At 41.7% G+C, this 15,666-nt stretch overlaps 2 protein-coding genes across 3 annotated transcripts in view; both read left to right on the top strand.

Moving 5' to 3' along the window:
* Window positions 1-689: 689 nt before the first annotated feature.
* Window positions 690-3,201, top strand: myl2a (myosin, light chain 2a, regulatory, cardiac, slow). The gene is made up of 7 exons (XM_085159636.1): window positions 690-770; window positions 1,108-1,200; window positions 1,725-1,800; window positions 1,885-1,989; window positions 2,076-2,154; window positions 2,392-2,440; window positions 2,707-3,201. The coding sequence occupies exons 1-7, from the start codon at window positions 768-770 to the stop codon at window positions 2,809-2,811; spliced, it is 510 nt and encodes a 169-aa protein (XP_085015762.1). The 5' UTR covers window positions 690-767; the 3' UTR covers window positions 2,812-3,201.
* Window positions 3,202-8,903: 5,702 nt separating this feature from the next.
* LOC146518875 (paxillin-like) overlaps window positions 8,904-15,666 on the top strand; it is a 29,663-nt gene continuing 22,900 nt past the window's right edge. Inside the window, exon 1 of one of the 2 annotated variants that reach the window (XM_085159855.1) lies at window positions 8,904-9,146. In XM_085159855.1, coding sequence (XP_085015981.1) covers window positions 8,945-9,146 — 202 coding nt within the window. In that variant the 5' untranslated portion in view covers window positions 8,904-8,944. The remainder of the gene's footprint in view (window positions 9,147-15,666) is intronic. The other variant, XM_085159853.1, reaches the window with a different exon arrangement.

The following is a 15,666-nucleotide window of genomic DNA, read 5'->3' as shown; positions in this document are numbered from 1 at the left end:
CATCTTTTGGGCATTTCAAATTCTCAGATTGATTTGTTTTATATTCATTCCCGCTGGGTAAATACAGTTTATTCTGTATGTCTTAAGAAGTATGTTCTTATTTCTCTGCAGTACTTAAATACTTTTTGAATGTAAAGGCTCACAAGCCTGTCAGTGCTACTGCAAAATAGGCGGGCAGAAGTTTATCGGTCAAACAAGCCTCTAATCATATCACTTATGCATTTTTGATTAACCTGTGGCTATCATAAAGATCAGTGTGTCACAGAGGTCGAGTTAGGTAGGCTAGTCCAAAGTTCTCCTTTCATTTTGCTTTTATAAATAATGCTGTCTATGGAAAGACTATGGACCAACAGATTGACAGATCACGCTCTTGCTTTTGTTTTTACTATACAGCACTCTCATTCACTTACAACAATTGCAGTCAGTAGTTCGTACAGACAAGACAATGCCCTGTGGATGGAGTCTTGTTTAAAGTGATTAAGTGCTTTCACCTTCAGTCTGCTCTTGATATTCTAGACCAGTTATTCCACTCTCTTTGTCGAATGCCAATCAGGACTCCGCAGGGTGAGCGGCTATGTATGAGAGTGTGTGAGCGTGCGATACTGTATATGCTGTATGAAGCGTCATTTACCTGTCACTTCCTAAAGAGGGCATAGTTTATAAATATCATCCACTGGAGCGGAGGGCTGCGGGCTACAAAAGGCCACCCACAGCCTCCCTATTGTTCACTGGCATCATTGTTGGTCTGACCTCCCAGCTGCTCAGCCATGGTAAGTCTGTGTAGTGTATGTGTGTGTGTGTGTGTGTGTGTGTGCAGTGTTTGTTGGGAGGTGTGTCTTATGGCTTTGAGGATGCTGCAGTTGTTTTGATGAGATAAATAACAGTTTTTCACCTGCATATCATTTAAAAGCACATTTGCTTTTTTGCGGGGGGATGAAAAGATGACATAACTTTTATTTAATTGTTTGTCTGTAGCTGTTTTGCTGTTTAAACTGCTTTTTCTTACAAAGATGCTTAAACCTATTTATTCATCTCTTCTGACATGCAGTTTTACCTGAACAAACGTGTAGTTTCTGCTTCACCTCTCCTGTCTTTGTGCTAAAAAAGGCCCCCAAGAAAGCCAAGAAGAGGGCAGCAGAGGGAGCCAACTCCAATGTGTTCTCCATGTTTGAGCAGGCCCAGATCCAGGAATTCAAAGAGGTGAATGCTGCTGAAACCACTTTCTATTTCACGGATTTCTGTTTGGCAGAGAACTGCCGAGAAATATCGCAAAGGGTATATTAATATGCGAGTCGGCTCACCAAGGTTCAGGCATTTCTGCATTAAAAAATAAACTGCACAAAGCATTACACAGAAAGGTCTCCACTTTCTTTCTTTGTCTTTCTACTTGCATTGTTCATTGTGGCAGTATGCGCACCTGTCTGTTTGCCCACTTGCTGGCTTGATAGCAGTAAGGCTTGCGGTATGCTGGTATGAGGGACAGTGGTGCCCAGACATCCAGACTTTGTCATCAGTGATTAGGCTGCAGATGAACTGCAGGGCATGCCCAGGATGCCAGACTAAATCCAAGGTGGAGGGGGGAGGGTAACGCGTTATAAATACTAAACAGTGTTCATGTATAAAGATGGCCTACCAAAAATTTAAGAGAACCCAAAAAAAGAAAATGTAAAACTGTTTGATGTGACTCTGGATGCCTTTTTTTTTTTCCCGTGCTCTGATCTCAGGCCTTCACCATCATGGACCAGAACAGAGACGGCTTCATCGACAAGAACGATCTGAGGGACACTTTTGCTGCTTTAGGTATGTGGACACCAGTCAAAGAAACACTCAAAGTCTTCATCCTCGCTCGTGCTGTGCGTTCACATTGACTCTTTGGTGCTGCAGGACGTCTGAATGTGAAACAAGAAGAGATCGATGACATGCTCAAAGAAGCTCCTGGCCCGATCAACTTCACCGTCTTCCTCACCATGTTCGGTGAGAAGCTGAAAGGTAACTGGCTGGCCAGTAAAACTACATCTAAGTCATGAACACTGAATTGATGCAAATGTGTCTCAGTGCTGTTTTGATGTTCCCAGGTGCCGATCCGGAAGAGACCATCCTCAATGCTTTTAAAGTCTTTGACCCTGAGGGTAAAGGGGTCCTGAGGAAGGACTAGTAAGTGGCTTCTCACACTTGTCACGCGGCATCAGCTTGCATATGCAAATTTATTGCAAGTGAGCAAGCTGCCGCTCACAGTTTATGACTCAGTCTGACTGCAGTCATTCATCCTCACACAGCTCAGCTCCACAATGATTAAAACCCATTGTGTCCTGTACAGTTCATTCACTTGTGAAAAGAAGTCTCGTCATCTCTACAGCGTTTTTTTTCCCTTCCTTTTTTTCTCCTCTCCAGCGTGACACAGATGCTAACGACACAAGCCGACAGATTCTCAGCTGAAGAGGTACATTGCATTCTCCCAGCCCATGCTAATTATCATCATTATAACAGTTTTGTGAGTGTGAGTGAGTTGAATTGAAAAAAAAAAATAAAATACAAGGATGAACGTCATCATGACGACCACCTGCGTCCACGTCAGACACATTTTCATGCAAAAAAAACCCCTGAGTGAATCATCTTAACACCCTTTTTATGCACACTGGGTTATGGGCTGTGTGGGGGATAACATCTGATAAAAGTGGTGTTAATGTCTCCCTTTCTGTTGTTTAGATGGAGCAGATGTTTGCTGCCTTCCCCCCGGATGTGGCTGGAAACCTGGACTACAAAAACCTGGTTCACATCATTACTCATGGAGAGGAGAAGGACCAGGAGTGAACCTTCATTTAAATGCATTCGAGAAGTAGAAAGTCAGTTTGTGTACCCAGCTGTGACTTGAAACTGACTCACTGCACATAAAGGAAATGTGGACTATTTACTCAGCTTTTATGACACCATTGCTTCTGTATTGTCCTCACTCGAGAGCAGGAGGAGGATCCTGACAAATAGTCTTTTTCCAGCCTGTAAAAATGGGAAGTTTACAGCATCAAACATCATCAAGTGCCGTGCTCTTTTTCTGCTTTATCCACAGTATATCCCCCACATTCACCTGAGACTGATTAAATTATTTTTCCTTATCATTTTCTATATTAATAACCACATGCCTGTTGTTACCATAGCCACTTGTTAGGTCTTTGCTTGTCAGTCTAATAAAGATTTTTAAAGCTACGAGAGCTATGATTCTGCTGTTTTTGCTCAGATTATTGAATGCCAGTGTGGGGAAGTTGGTACAGACTCGATAAAGCCTGATTTCCAGTGAATTGTCATTACCTATTCAAGGATCACACAATTACTGCCTGAACAGATGACTATACCAGATACTCCTTAAAATCCATGTTAGGTAGTGCATCTGAGTACTTAAGAATAGCGAGCATGTGCAGCTGGTGACCCTGTAGAATCCAAAACATGCCTGCACCAGTGTCTGTGTGCGCGCAGAAAGTTGGGTGTGTGTTGGGTGTGCATGGAAATGTTTGGCTACTGAAACAAAGGGCTTTACTAAGACAAAGCCCTGTTGTTATTTTAGTGTTGTGGTGATGTAAAGAGGGTAATGCTATACTGAGGAGTTGGGGGGGGGGGGGGGGGAGGTTGCTCACAAAAGGATGCCATCGAGTGATCCTCACCACCGTCGCCTTACCCGACTTGAGACCTTGGCAGGGTTAAGCAGGGGGTGTAAATCCTTGATTGTTCCAGTTGAAGTGTTAAGGGCAGGGAGGAGCCAGTCTGACAGCATCAGGCAGGAGTACCGTGAATACTTCATACTGTGGATGAGACGAGACACGAGGGGAATGGTGAGGGATGAGTGTTTGGATCGGCTTGGTTATTTCAGCTCCAGTTTTAAACTGTCTGCAAGTGCAGCATGTGGTCAGTGAAGGGAAAACATACATTTCTCTTTCAATTTTTAGTTTTGTCTGGTAGAAATTACTACTGACAAAATCACTGTCACCTAAATTTGCAGATCCTATCTAGCTCTAAGACTGAGTGTTTGCTGCTCAGGTCCAGGGACAAATGAGAAACAAAGGTTACCAGGCTGCTGCTGAACATACTGAAGAGGCTGGAGTTTGAACAGCCAAGTGTATCCCTCATGACAGCATGGAGACCAAGACAGAGGCAGAGAGACTGACAGTAGTTTTAGGACTGCCATGAAAAATCACCCCATGTTACTCTGTTTAACATGTAAACTGGTGGGCAAAAGTCTTGAGCCACGCCTCATTTCTGTATATTTTCATAGAAAATAGGTGTAATGTTTTCTTACAACGTGTGCAAACAAATGGAAATACTCTATGAAAGTACTTTTTAAAAAAAAGAGTTTGTACAATTTTACTGAGCTTGAAAGTGAATATTTAACGTGTTCAACTTTATTCTTCAACACGGCCTGAGCTCTCTTAGACAGGCTTTCTTGTCATTTCTTTAAGTAGTCTTCAGGAATAGTTCTCCTGGCTTCTAGAAGGACATCCAAAGCTCTTCTTTGGAAGTTGGATGCCTTTTGTTCTCTTCACTGACAAGATGATGCCACACTGCTTCAAAAAGGATGAGGTCTGGGCTCTGGGGGCCATGACAGATACTGTTTCATTGTGTGTGTTTTTTGTTTTTTGTTTTGTATGCTTTTACTGCATGGGCGGTGTGTTTGTGATCATTGTCATTGGAGTCAGAATACTTTTTTAATCCACTGGGACAATGTTGTTAGAGATGCTCACTGAAAATATAAAGATGAAAGATAGAAAGCATAAAAAATATTTGGTCTTTGATCAATGGGTTTAGATCAGTAGCTGCTGATCAGTAGTCATGACAATTTGCATATAAATGGTCAAGGAACTGACCTCAGTTCATTCAGTGGGCTGGTTTCAGTTATAAGGTTGGGGAAACCTGCAGTCAGCTGAGAATGAAGAAGTCACTTGAATGAGTGATGAAATATTCCTCCCGTTGAAAATGTTGCATCCAGATGAGCAGAATCAACCTATTAGGGTTTACTTACCTGGATGATTGAGCATGCATAAAGATATAAAAAAGAAAAACTAAGGCACTTGGAGTGAAATCTGAAATTTAAATGAAATATTCCAAAATGAAAACACTAGTATGTACCCTACAGACAAGATATAAATTTGAAAATAGTCCAGGTGTCATAACAAGGAGTTGTAAACTTTCATGGCCAAAGGTAGCAATGATTTCCCGTATCTCTTTTACTGAATGTGCTGCTGTAGCTATCCATCACAGGATGGAGAGGGTGTGAAGAGTTGTCCAATACTGACTTTAACGTGGGCAGCATCCTCTTTTCTAAAACCTTTGTCAGTTAATCGGGTTCCGCGCACAAGGTGTTATTGGCCTTGCAGATCAGTTTGTTCAGTCTATTGATTGCTGCCCCCACACACTGCAGCATAGTGGATGGCACTGACTGGCCACCACAGACCCATAAAATATCCTGAGCATCGTCTGGCAGATGCAAAAGGACCTCAAGGCTTCAGTACTTTTTGTAGAGAGCTTTTAATGAAATCCAATTTTTTGTCAGTGTGAACATTGAGGTGTTTTTAATACATATGGATGGAAGCAGGGGCCACTGTGTTCCTGTCCTCCTCATGCCCACAACCAGTTTCTTAGTCTTTGCCATGTTAGGCTGCAGATGGTTTTGCTTGTAGCCTGCAACAAAGCTGTCCACTACACCCCTCTCTGATACTCCTCACTACTGCAGAGTCAGCCGCAAACTTCTAAAATCTAACGGCACTCTGCCTTTATAATTCAAAACATGGCTCTAGACACTCACTGTTGTACCTATCTCCTGACTGCTTTATACTTACTGACAATACTTTGAACCAAAGATTTCAAATTTGGAATCATCACTCCATCAGACCTGTTGCCACAGATTTTCAGTCAAGTTCTTCTGTAATTCAGCGTACCTCATCCTTAACTCCCTGTTTCCCTTTCGTAAGAATGGCTTCTTCGTAGCCATAATTTCTTCACCGAACAAAGGTTCGGTGACCATTAGATGAATCAACTGAAGAGTCAGATGCATCTCTTAGGTCCAGTGTCAGGTCTTTGCTCAGTTTTTTTCCTCTTTCTTAAGGAGATGACTTTCAGATACTGGTCATCTGCTGTAGATAGTTTTTTTGTCTTGACTCTTATTATCATTATTATTATTAGTAGTAGTAGTTGTAGTATATTTTTAAAGACACACTGCACACTGTGCTGAGATATGCCAGGTTTTCAGCTAGCTCTTTAAGAATCACCTTGTTGGCCAAAAATACTATTTCATGCCTGTTAAACTGGTTGTTGTTTTTTGGCATTTTTTGCCAAATTTGTAACAAATGATAATAAATCATTCAATGGCATTTGTTTCACTGCTAATTGTCTGTTATGTATAGATACAACACTGGTTCATTCTTTGAGTTAGCTGTAGCTTTAAGCTTGAATGATTCACAGGTCACTTTTAAGTTGCTAACAAAATAACAATAATGTATACTAACAGTTCCTCTGAAAATGGTCAGGTACAAGGACTGGACTGGAAATAAGTGAAAAAGCAGCTAAAGTACAGAGAAAAACTTTGAAAGACCTTGGAAAGCCCAGAGTACTATTGATCAAGATCAACGGACTCAATAAACTGAGCTGTAAGGCTAGTTATGTTGTGGGGATGGAGCTGTGCTCGCCCTAAGGTGGTGTGAGAGAGGTGGATGTTCACCAAGATTAGGTCAATACTGGACCAAACCTCCCACCCACTCCATGACATGCTGGCCAGTCACAGGAGCACATTCAGTGAGAGACTGAGATTATCCACATGCATCACTGAACGACACAGGAAATCATTCCTGCCTGTGGTTATTCACTGTAAAACTCCTCCCTCTCAAAGCACAAGTACACACTGCAACAGTTAACCCGTTAACTCTGAACTCTCAGGTAACAAAAGCAAGCCTTTATCTTACATGAAGTAAGATTAAAAGAAGAAAAATAACAGCATGTTAACGTGACATAAAATCCATGAAAACCAGCCATCATCTCACTGCTGAACACACAGTGTAATTTTGTAACTCCCTGCAGGAATATTAAAGGAAAGTTACACCAATCATTTATCAGGGGAAGCGTTTTAGTGTGTGCTGAGAGTGCAATTAACACTCTCTCACAGAGGTTTATATTGAGATTTAACACTGTGCCTAAATGGTATTTAGTCTATTTCCACCTCTGAGAAATAATGGATGGATTTTCTGTGAGAACTGTCGATTTGTGCTGAGTGCGTCTGCTCAAAGAAAGCTGACTTAAGCTGTGCAGATAATGACTGTGGTCTGAGTTATCTCCTCATTTTCTAGTGTAAGGGTAAAATCTTTGTTAACGCATAAGAAAAAGTCTTCTCTCATGTGTTTTTCTTTTAAGATGGACTTTTCTTCAAAGTCACAGAACACAAACGTCACATGTGACGAGGTATCAGTTCGTTATTTATAAGAAATGTTTTCTTAAGCCCTCTAGCACTTTATCCTGAAATCAGGAACTCATGTTTTCTTAAACTGGCTTTAAGTGCAGTGCAAGTAAATAGCAACATAGTATCCCTAATAACTACTAAAAACCTTCTGTCAGTTGTCTCCTTCTACATGCAAGCTTCTCTTTATTTACCAGGCATAAATTACCATTTAAAATACTCCATATTTTCCCCTCTTTTCTCACAATTAGTCTCTTTCTCTGCTGAGAAGCTGCTTTGAGTCATTTTTTGCACGTATCAATGAGGCATGGGGGTGTGTGGTAGGGCTTAGGCCAGAGACCAGTTAATGAAGGTCTGATAATGTGAAGCTACTGCCACCATGTGGCCATTTAAAAATGATGTTGCCTTTTAGCACATTACTCTTTACACGACATTACAGCTACATTTCTTCTTTTATAATTTTACAGTTTTTTAGTTATAAAAATAAATAAATAGTCAGTTTTTTAATGACAAATGCTTGTTTGACCTAACAAAACGCATTTCACTGTCCGTATGTAATCCCAGAAGACACGGGCATTTTGACTAGCTACTTACAGTAGTGCATATAACATGCAAGTAGACATAATAAAATCATCAATAATAAAATCTACAGTCCTCGTCATTTCAAACTCTTAAAGGAGGAACACTGGCTTATGGTTGTCGTTTTCCTTCCTCACCTTCACATCTCCTAATATCTCCTACTTCCTTCCTTCGGAGATGAACAACTCTGACAAAACCTCTCCACAAGAAAGAGTACCTGCTACACACCTCAAAACCTGAGCCCACCTTATTATGTTCTACAGGTGGTCTTAAAAAACACGTTTATTGCCTCACCTCATTTAAGTCATTCAGCCATTTAATTAATTATTTTATTTATTTTGACATGTCTGACTCTCTCCCTGTTTTATTTTCCCCTCTCCCTGTTTTATTTTCCCCGGAGACCTCGGTTAGCTTCCTTTTTTCTCTCTTTTTTTCTTTTTTCATTGTGAGGCTGAGGAGGATCTCTAGCTTGCGCGGATAGTCATTTTAATTTTATCATTTTTTCCTGTTTTATTGTGAGCTTGCTCTGCTAACTGTAAACACTGCTATCAGCAAGAATGTACGACATTAAAGATTGAATTAACTAACACACAAAAAAAACTAAATTTAGCTGACATAAAAAATACAAGAATAACAAAGGAAATGTAAAAAGCTACATTTAAATCTTCTAAGAATGTATAAAATCTAATACCTTTATACTACATAAAGTATTGAAACTCTGGAACAATATGACTTATTAGGGTCCCATATAGTTTTTTTTTCTTTCAAGTAAAATAATCTACTCAGTCTAACTGACTCCAGACTGCGCTCAACTGAATGTACTGTAGCGTCCCTTCAACACCACTCTCCGCCGCTAGATGTCGCTGGTCCCTGCGTGTTGTAGCTTGTGGGCTGGGGGTGGGCTGGCTGGATGTGGACTGCTGGGGGCAGCTGGGTATGTGTGTGTCTGTGAGTGTGTTTAAGACGCGTCGACTCGAGCAGGAGCAGCAGCAGGAGGGGGACTTGAAAACTTCACTGCGTCCAGTAAGAGCGGGGATTTGGCGATTTAGAGGCTTCCAGTCCAGCTGCGATCGTCGGAGAGGAGGACCGATCCGGTTCTCGGCACTGGAACCATTTCCGGCCAACATGGATGATTTAGGTAAGTTCGTTCGTCGCGGAGGCAACATTAAAGCAGAGCGCGTGAGAGTGTGTGCTTTTAGCGTAAACACACAATGCTAGCGCTGGAGGGCTGCCCAGCCCGACGACGAAGAGGAGGGGGGCTTTTCCGCAGGTGGTCAGTAGATGTAGTTGGCTTGTTTAAGTCGCAAGTGTTCCCCGTTGCCAGGTGGGCTGAGTTATCCAGGTTCAGCTGCGAGCAAGTGCGGGGTTAAATGCACAAAAGGGCCTCGCGTGCTGCTGGCACGGGGAGGCATCTCGTTACTACGATAATGAATGTAACAGTCGTCTTATTAGCTGGTAACGTGAAGATAGTCCGCTGGACGGTACGTTTGCAGTCCTCCTCAAAAATGGGTGACGGAGTCGTGCAGGACTGCCGGAACTTTTTCATGCGCACACCTGGGATGAATGCGTGAATCAAACCGCGGCTCATTTGGCTTTTTTTTCTCACTGGTACACTGACCTATGCAGCCCCTCCTGCTGGGTGTCAGGATTATATAAGTGCCGCAGCAGGTGGGAGAGAAACAGTCCCATTAGTGCAGACTCTGGTGACACGCGATCATTGACAGAGTAACACAGTTTGTTTGATCAGTTGGATTCAGCTGATTGTTGTCAAGCACGCGCAGACGAATCCAAAAGACCCGTGTTGGTTAACCTGACTTATAGTAGACTTTATAGTGACATCAGAAAATAATACATAGCCGGGGGGTAGGTTCTGACAGTTCTCTTGCTTTAGTAGTTTAACATTCTCACTCACTATGAGCCTGTCAACCCTCAACTTGTCTTAGGTTGACAAGCTTACAACCGTGCATTTAAAAAGCTGTGGAAGAAGCAGCAAGGCTGAGAAAGTAAGAGGTACATATAGGAACAGTTTAGGAACATTTTAAGTGGCAGCAGGTCAGTGAGATGATTGCTTATAGAAAAACATTTTAGAGAGGTAGAGTTTCTCTGATGGGCCGGGGTTTACAAATCTGGAGGGAATCTGTAGAAATCTCTGTGTGCAAGGGGACAAGGCCAAAAATTGGGAATTCTTCCAGAAATCATTGTCTGTGAACACGGTTTGTCATGCTATCTGCAAATGCAGGTGAAAGATCTATCGTGCAAAGAAGGAGCCAAACGTGAACATGATCCAGAAACGCTGCAGTTTAAAATGGACTGAGGCAAAGTAGAAAGCTGTTCTGTGGTCACACGATTTGAAGTTTGAAGGGGACAAGGCCAAAAATTGGGAATTCTTCCAGAAATCATTGTCTGTGAACACGGTTTGTCATGCTATCTGCAAATGCAGGTGAAAGATCTATCGTGCAAAGAAGGAGCCAAACGTGAACATGATCCAGAAACGCTGCAGTTTAAAATGGACTGAGGCAAAGTAGAAAGCTGTTCTGTGGTCACACGATTTGAAGTTTGAAATTGTTTTAGGAAAATATAAGGGAGACCATCCAGCTTCTTACCAACGCTCAGTTCAAAAGCCTGCATCAGTGCGCGTGGAATTGACACTTTGCACATCTGGAAAAGCACCATCCATGCTGAAAGGGATATACAGATTTTAAAGCAACACATGCTCCCATCCAGGTGATGTCTTTTTTAGGGAAGGCTTTACGTATTTTAGCGAGACAATGGTGAACAGCATACTGGATCAATTACAACCACATGGCCTGCCTGCAGTCCCGACCTTTCACCAGCTGAAAACATTTGGATACAGGACTGTTGAGCAGCTTATATCAGACAAGAATGGGACAACAATCCTCTCTCAAATGTTCAGCAGCTGCTCTCCTCTGTTCCCAGATGTTTATAGATCATTGTTAAAAGAAGATGGGATGCTAAACGGTGGTAAACATGATCCTGTCCCAGATTTTTTGAAATGTGTTGCGGCCATCAATTTCAGAATGACCTTTATTTATTTATTTTGTAAGATTTTCTCAATTTAAACATTTGATATGTTTTCTATGTTCTACAGTGATTAAATTAGGGGTTTATAAGATTTGCAAGTCATTGCATTCTGTTTTTATTTACATTTTACACAGCATCCCAACTTTTTTGGGAATTGTGATTTATCTCCAGGGAGATAAAAACATCCAGTGTAATTAAAAACTAAATAGAAGTAACGAGGCTTGCACATGGCTATCGGGATCAGCAGTTTCTTGTTAGTTTTTCCCCGGTGACTGCATGGTTAAGTTTAGCAGGACATCCACGAAATGCATAGGAGTCAGGTTCATTGGTTGCTATAAAAAACACAACCAGTGTGTTTTTGTGAAGTCAAAGATGATGAATGCCTTGCAAAAGCCATCCAAAGGGGATTAGCACCCTCTGAGAGCTGCAGGTGGACTTGCTGGGAAGAATGTTGCAGGTTCTGCATGCTTAAAAAAGGAATGAAACAATGGTGTTTCTTTTTTTTCTGTTTTCACCTGGATGTAACCCTTTCGGGCCAAAACCCAGATCTATGCTTCATGCATTGGTAGTGGGAGTGTACCAAGAAGTCACTTTATATCCAGTCAGCGTTTATGGATACATTCTCAGCTTACACAGGCGAAGGGCTTTCCTTAAAGGAGCTATGTAAAAAAATCCAGCCAAGGGTAATTACCATGTCACAGGGCTGTAAATTCTGTCATCATTTTAGCACAGATATGTAAAAACTGTTGCACACATACGTAGCAAAACGTTGACACCAGATCCTCCCCGTGCGATTGATAGATCTCTGTTATCACACTGGCGATATGGAGCTACAGCAGGAAACTTTACCTCCACCTGCTTATGAAAATTGGATGCGCTGAAGGTTTAAAATGGCTTTAGAAGCAGTAGGGGATATAAAGAAGCACCACCGGTGGAGTTTGAGTGAGCCAATCTGTCTAGTAAACAACTCAAAGAGGACAACGAAGTCTAGGTGTATTTTTAGCCCGAGGAGAGTCCGTCTTCAAGAGCTGAGCCAGCAGGAGCACCAAGAAACCTTTCACCAACCTGCTCTCATCTCTCTCTGCCCTGTTTTTCTCACTTTTCATTCAGTTTTTTTTCTGTCAATTAACTGGCTTGTCTTTACTCCTAAGCCATTTTTTCCTGTGATCCACACATGTTCACACCCAGGGCTTTTGTTATATCACTGTGTTCCTTCCGCAGCGTCTGCGAGAGCAGAGCACCGCTGATCTCAGGCTGGATGTCAGGGTGAATCAGGCCCACATGCAGGGTTTGGGCCTCAGCCAAAATTTATCCTCTTTAAAAACGCTGCACTGCCCCACCCTCTCTCTTCCTACTCCCCACCATTCCTGTGGTGAGCCACATGGGAAACTGCAGGCTCCAATCTATTGACAGTTTTAAGCTGGCTGAGTTTGCAAGAGAGGAGGTTATTTGGCTCAAAGCAGATCGCAAAGCTTGATCACTTGCAATTATCAGCTTTTTTTTGTTCCTCCCCCTCCTTTGTTTTTCTTATGCAAGACATGTAATTGTGTTATTTGCATCTCCTTTTGTTTGTGCAGTCCTTATGGTCTAGGTGCTGTGGCATGTTCTGAGGCAAACTTTCATTGACCTCCCCTCCTCAGCTATCAGTGCTGCAGAGCGTTGCTCCGTGCTTCACTGCCCTGGGCCTGCAACAACACGACATGAATGTCAAACAGCCTAAAAAGTTAACTTCCCTTTTACTGACTAATGCACAGCACCTTTCAGTATTTCCTTTTTATGTCTGCAAATACAGTAACCGCTGCGTTTGTCTCTCACTCAGATTAATACGTTTCGCTGTCACTTTCTTGGCATCACTTCAAGTGGAACGATTCCTCAGAGCACTGGCGGCGCAGCAGCTGCAGTGTTGGAAATGTCACTCACCTAGTGGGCGTGGGCAAAGCAGTTCTTTTACAAAGTCCAAATGAGATGTGATGTAGTCTAGATACCCAGCAGAGTCTAAATTTAGGTTGGCTCATTGTTTGTAGACCAAAGGAAACATCAGACGCCGCTCACGTGAACATCTGTCATTTTTTCCCCCGCATGTTCTGTGTTACACTGTGACACAGATGTCATGTATGCCTGAGCGGTACTTTTTCATTCTGTCAGCGACGCAAAACGAGCTAAAAACTTTCCCCTTCTCTTTTTTGCACTCACTCGTTTCCAGCAATTGTTCTATTTCTAATTCCAGATTTAGCTAGAAGGCCGTTAATGTTGTCTGCCATCAACAAAGCAGTTGAAGAAAATATCACGAAACCTGCCCCGGTAGTTTTTTGCATAATCTTGTGCAGTCTGATCTAAGAAATTATTTTGCAATTTTACGTCAATAGATGGTTTAAGGGGAAGTGAACGAGATGAATTTGCAAATAGATGGAAGTACATACCTGAATTTCATGCTAACAGGGGATCTTTCTGAGGTGTCGGGAAGCAAATTTTGTGATCTTTGGACTAGCCATGCTTTTGGAAAGGACAGCCACCAAGAGAGGAAATGTTTCACTGACCCTGATGCTGTCGAAAGCAAGGCAGGAAGTCTACGTTGTGATCGCCAAATTACACTTCCCAAGTGTACCATATTCAGATACAGAATATGTAGATTTACAATTACTTGTAAAAAAACAAAACAAAACATGGAAACATATTCAATTATTTTATGTATCTAAGTATTCAGTTATTAGGCTTAAAGCAGTGATGTCACACTGATTTTTTTGTTGTAGCCGATGTACAGCGCACTTGGAGAGGAGTTTAATCACACATTAATTCCCTGAGATATTTTAATATATATATATATATATATAAAAAAAGTTCAGTTTCAATTATACATCTCACTGTTTCTACATGATAAAGAAATAATAAATCTTTATAGTGGATAGTGGCAAAACGGGACCTTTCTTTCATTTAATGGTTTATTGATTAATTGATGACTTTGGTGTAGTGAATGGTCATGGAGGAGGTCTTTATCAGTAGGAAAAGCTGTAAAACTTGTGGAAATACAGCTAAAAGCCTCAAATTTATTTCATATTTTCTTTGCGCATTCTCTTTGGCGGGCTCATTCTGCCCCCTTAACCTTATGCTTGACATCCCTTAAAGAAAAAGAAGACAGATTATCTTTACTGTTGAAGAAAACCTTCATTATCTTTACAAGGACACAATATATTTATTTCCTATTGGGCAAAGGTGTTGTTGCTCTTCTTTTTTTTGCTCATCAATTTTGCATTGCAGCTTAAAAAATAATTTGAAAGTTATTTACCAGGAATTGAGATTTCTGCAGAAGATGACACTAAGTTGTGTTATTTGAAATAGTGAGTTCAGTACTTTTTGAGTTTAAGAGAAAAGTTGCAGTGTAGCTTTGTCTGCTTCTGTTACTGTTTTTGATTATGACTGCTCATTGCTGTGCTGAGGTGCAGCTCTAAATCACCTGAGTACTGTGAAGTGTAAAAATATGACTAAGCTTGAAAGTTCACATTATTCAAAATCCTCTGTTTTTCTTTTCAGTAGACCACAGAAAAACCCCTGCAACCACTTGTCTGTAGTGACTCTTGCCCACGCTCGATGATAAGTCTCTAGTGACACATGCATGCAAGTCAGACATTCAGTGTGGCAGCTAAAGGCTAGAGAGAATAGCTCACCACCTCCTCGGTTTGTCCATCTGTTTGACTTTTAAAAATAACGATTCTGCAGGGCTTTGAAACATATGGTGCACTTACACACACACACAAACACACACTCACTTATATGCACTGAAAACAGAACTTATTCACGCTACTGATCACAGAGCGTTGGTGTGGACACACATCTCTGAATAGGAAGCTGACTAAGCAGCAGCAGCCGTCGCGTTATCTCTTATGGTCTCAGCACACGGTAACAGCAGCCTGCCAGGTCGATACTCAAGCAGCTACTATAGAAAAAGCCCCCAAGTTAAAAACAAAAAAACATATTTAGAGTCACAAGATACAAGCGAAATCTCTCCATCTTTAGTGTTTCTGGAGCTATAGTCTAACCACAAGCCAGACTGTTGTTACCACAATGTGCACTATTTTTTTTGTCAGCTAATTTTTCTGCACTTTTTTTATTGGGCAGCTTCACATTCAGCTTGTAGCCATGAGGTTTCTATACTGCTAACTGACATCCTGGTGGGTTGTAGTTTTGGTCATTCTAAATGATGAAGCTTCCACATCTTGTTCCATATTGACTCGTCTTGTCTTTGTTGCTTTTTTCTGATCTTTCCATTATTTGTGTATACACTAGAAGCCATTGTCAGCCTTCCTCATCCCCGCTAAGCTCTGATGAGTTGTGCTCCCTGCTGACTTTGCTGCAAGACTCTCATCCCTGCCAGTCCATCAGTGACTGACAGCTCAGTTGATGCGATGCTGCGGCTCCTTTGATGCGAGCTGGAGAACAGCTGGTGTAACGGTTTTGCATAGACGATGGTAATTGTGAAATTTTGTGTGGTTCCGGTAAGAAGAAGCACCATGTTTTTGTAACTATACTGGCGTTAAAAAAGTGGCCCAGTGCTTCCATTTAAAGCCTCTCCAGCTCCCGTGAATATCACATGGCCTTTCAGATGCTTTTAAGCCTCTCCC

Source organism: Neolamprologus multifasciatus, chromosome 5, assembly GCF_963576455.1.
Source record: "Neolamprologus multifasciatus chromosome 5, fNeoMul1.2, whole genome shotgun sequence".
NCBI lineage: Eukaryota > Metazoa > Chordata > Actinopteri > Cichliformes > Cichlidae > Neolamprologus > Neolamprologus multifasciatus.
The sequence above is the reverse complement of the archived record's forward strand: the minus strand, read 5'-3'. Positions and strand labels throughout refer to the sequence as shown.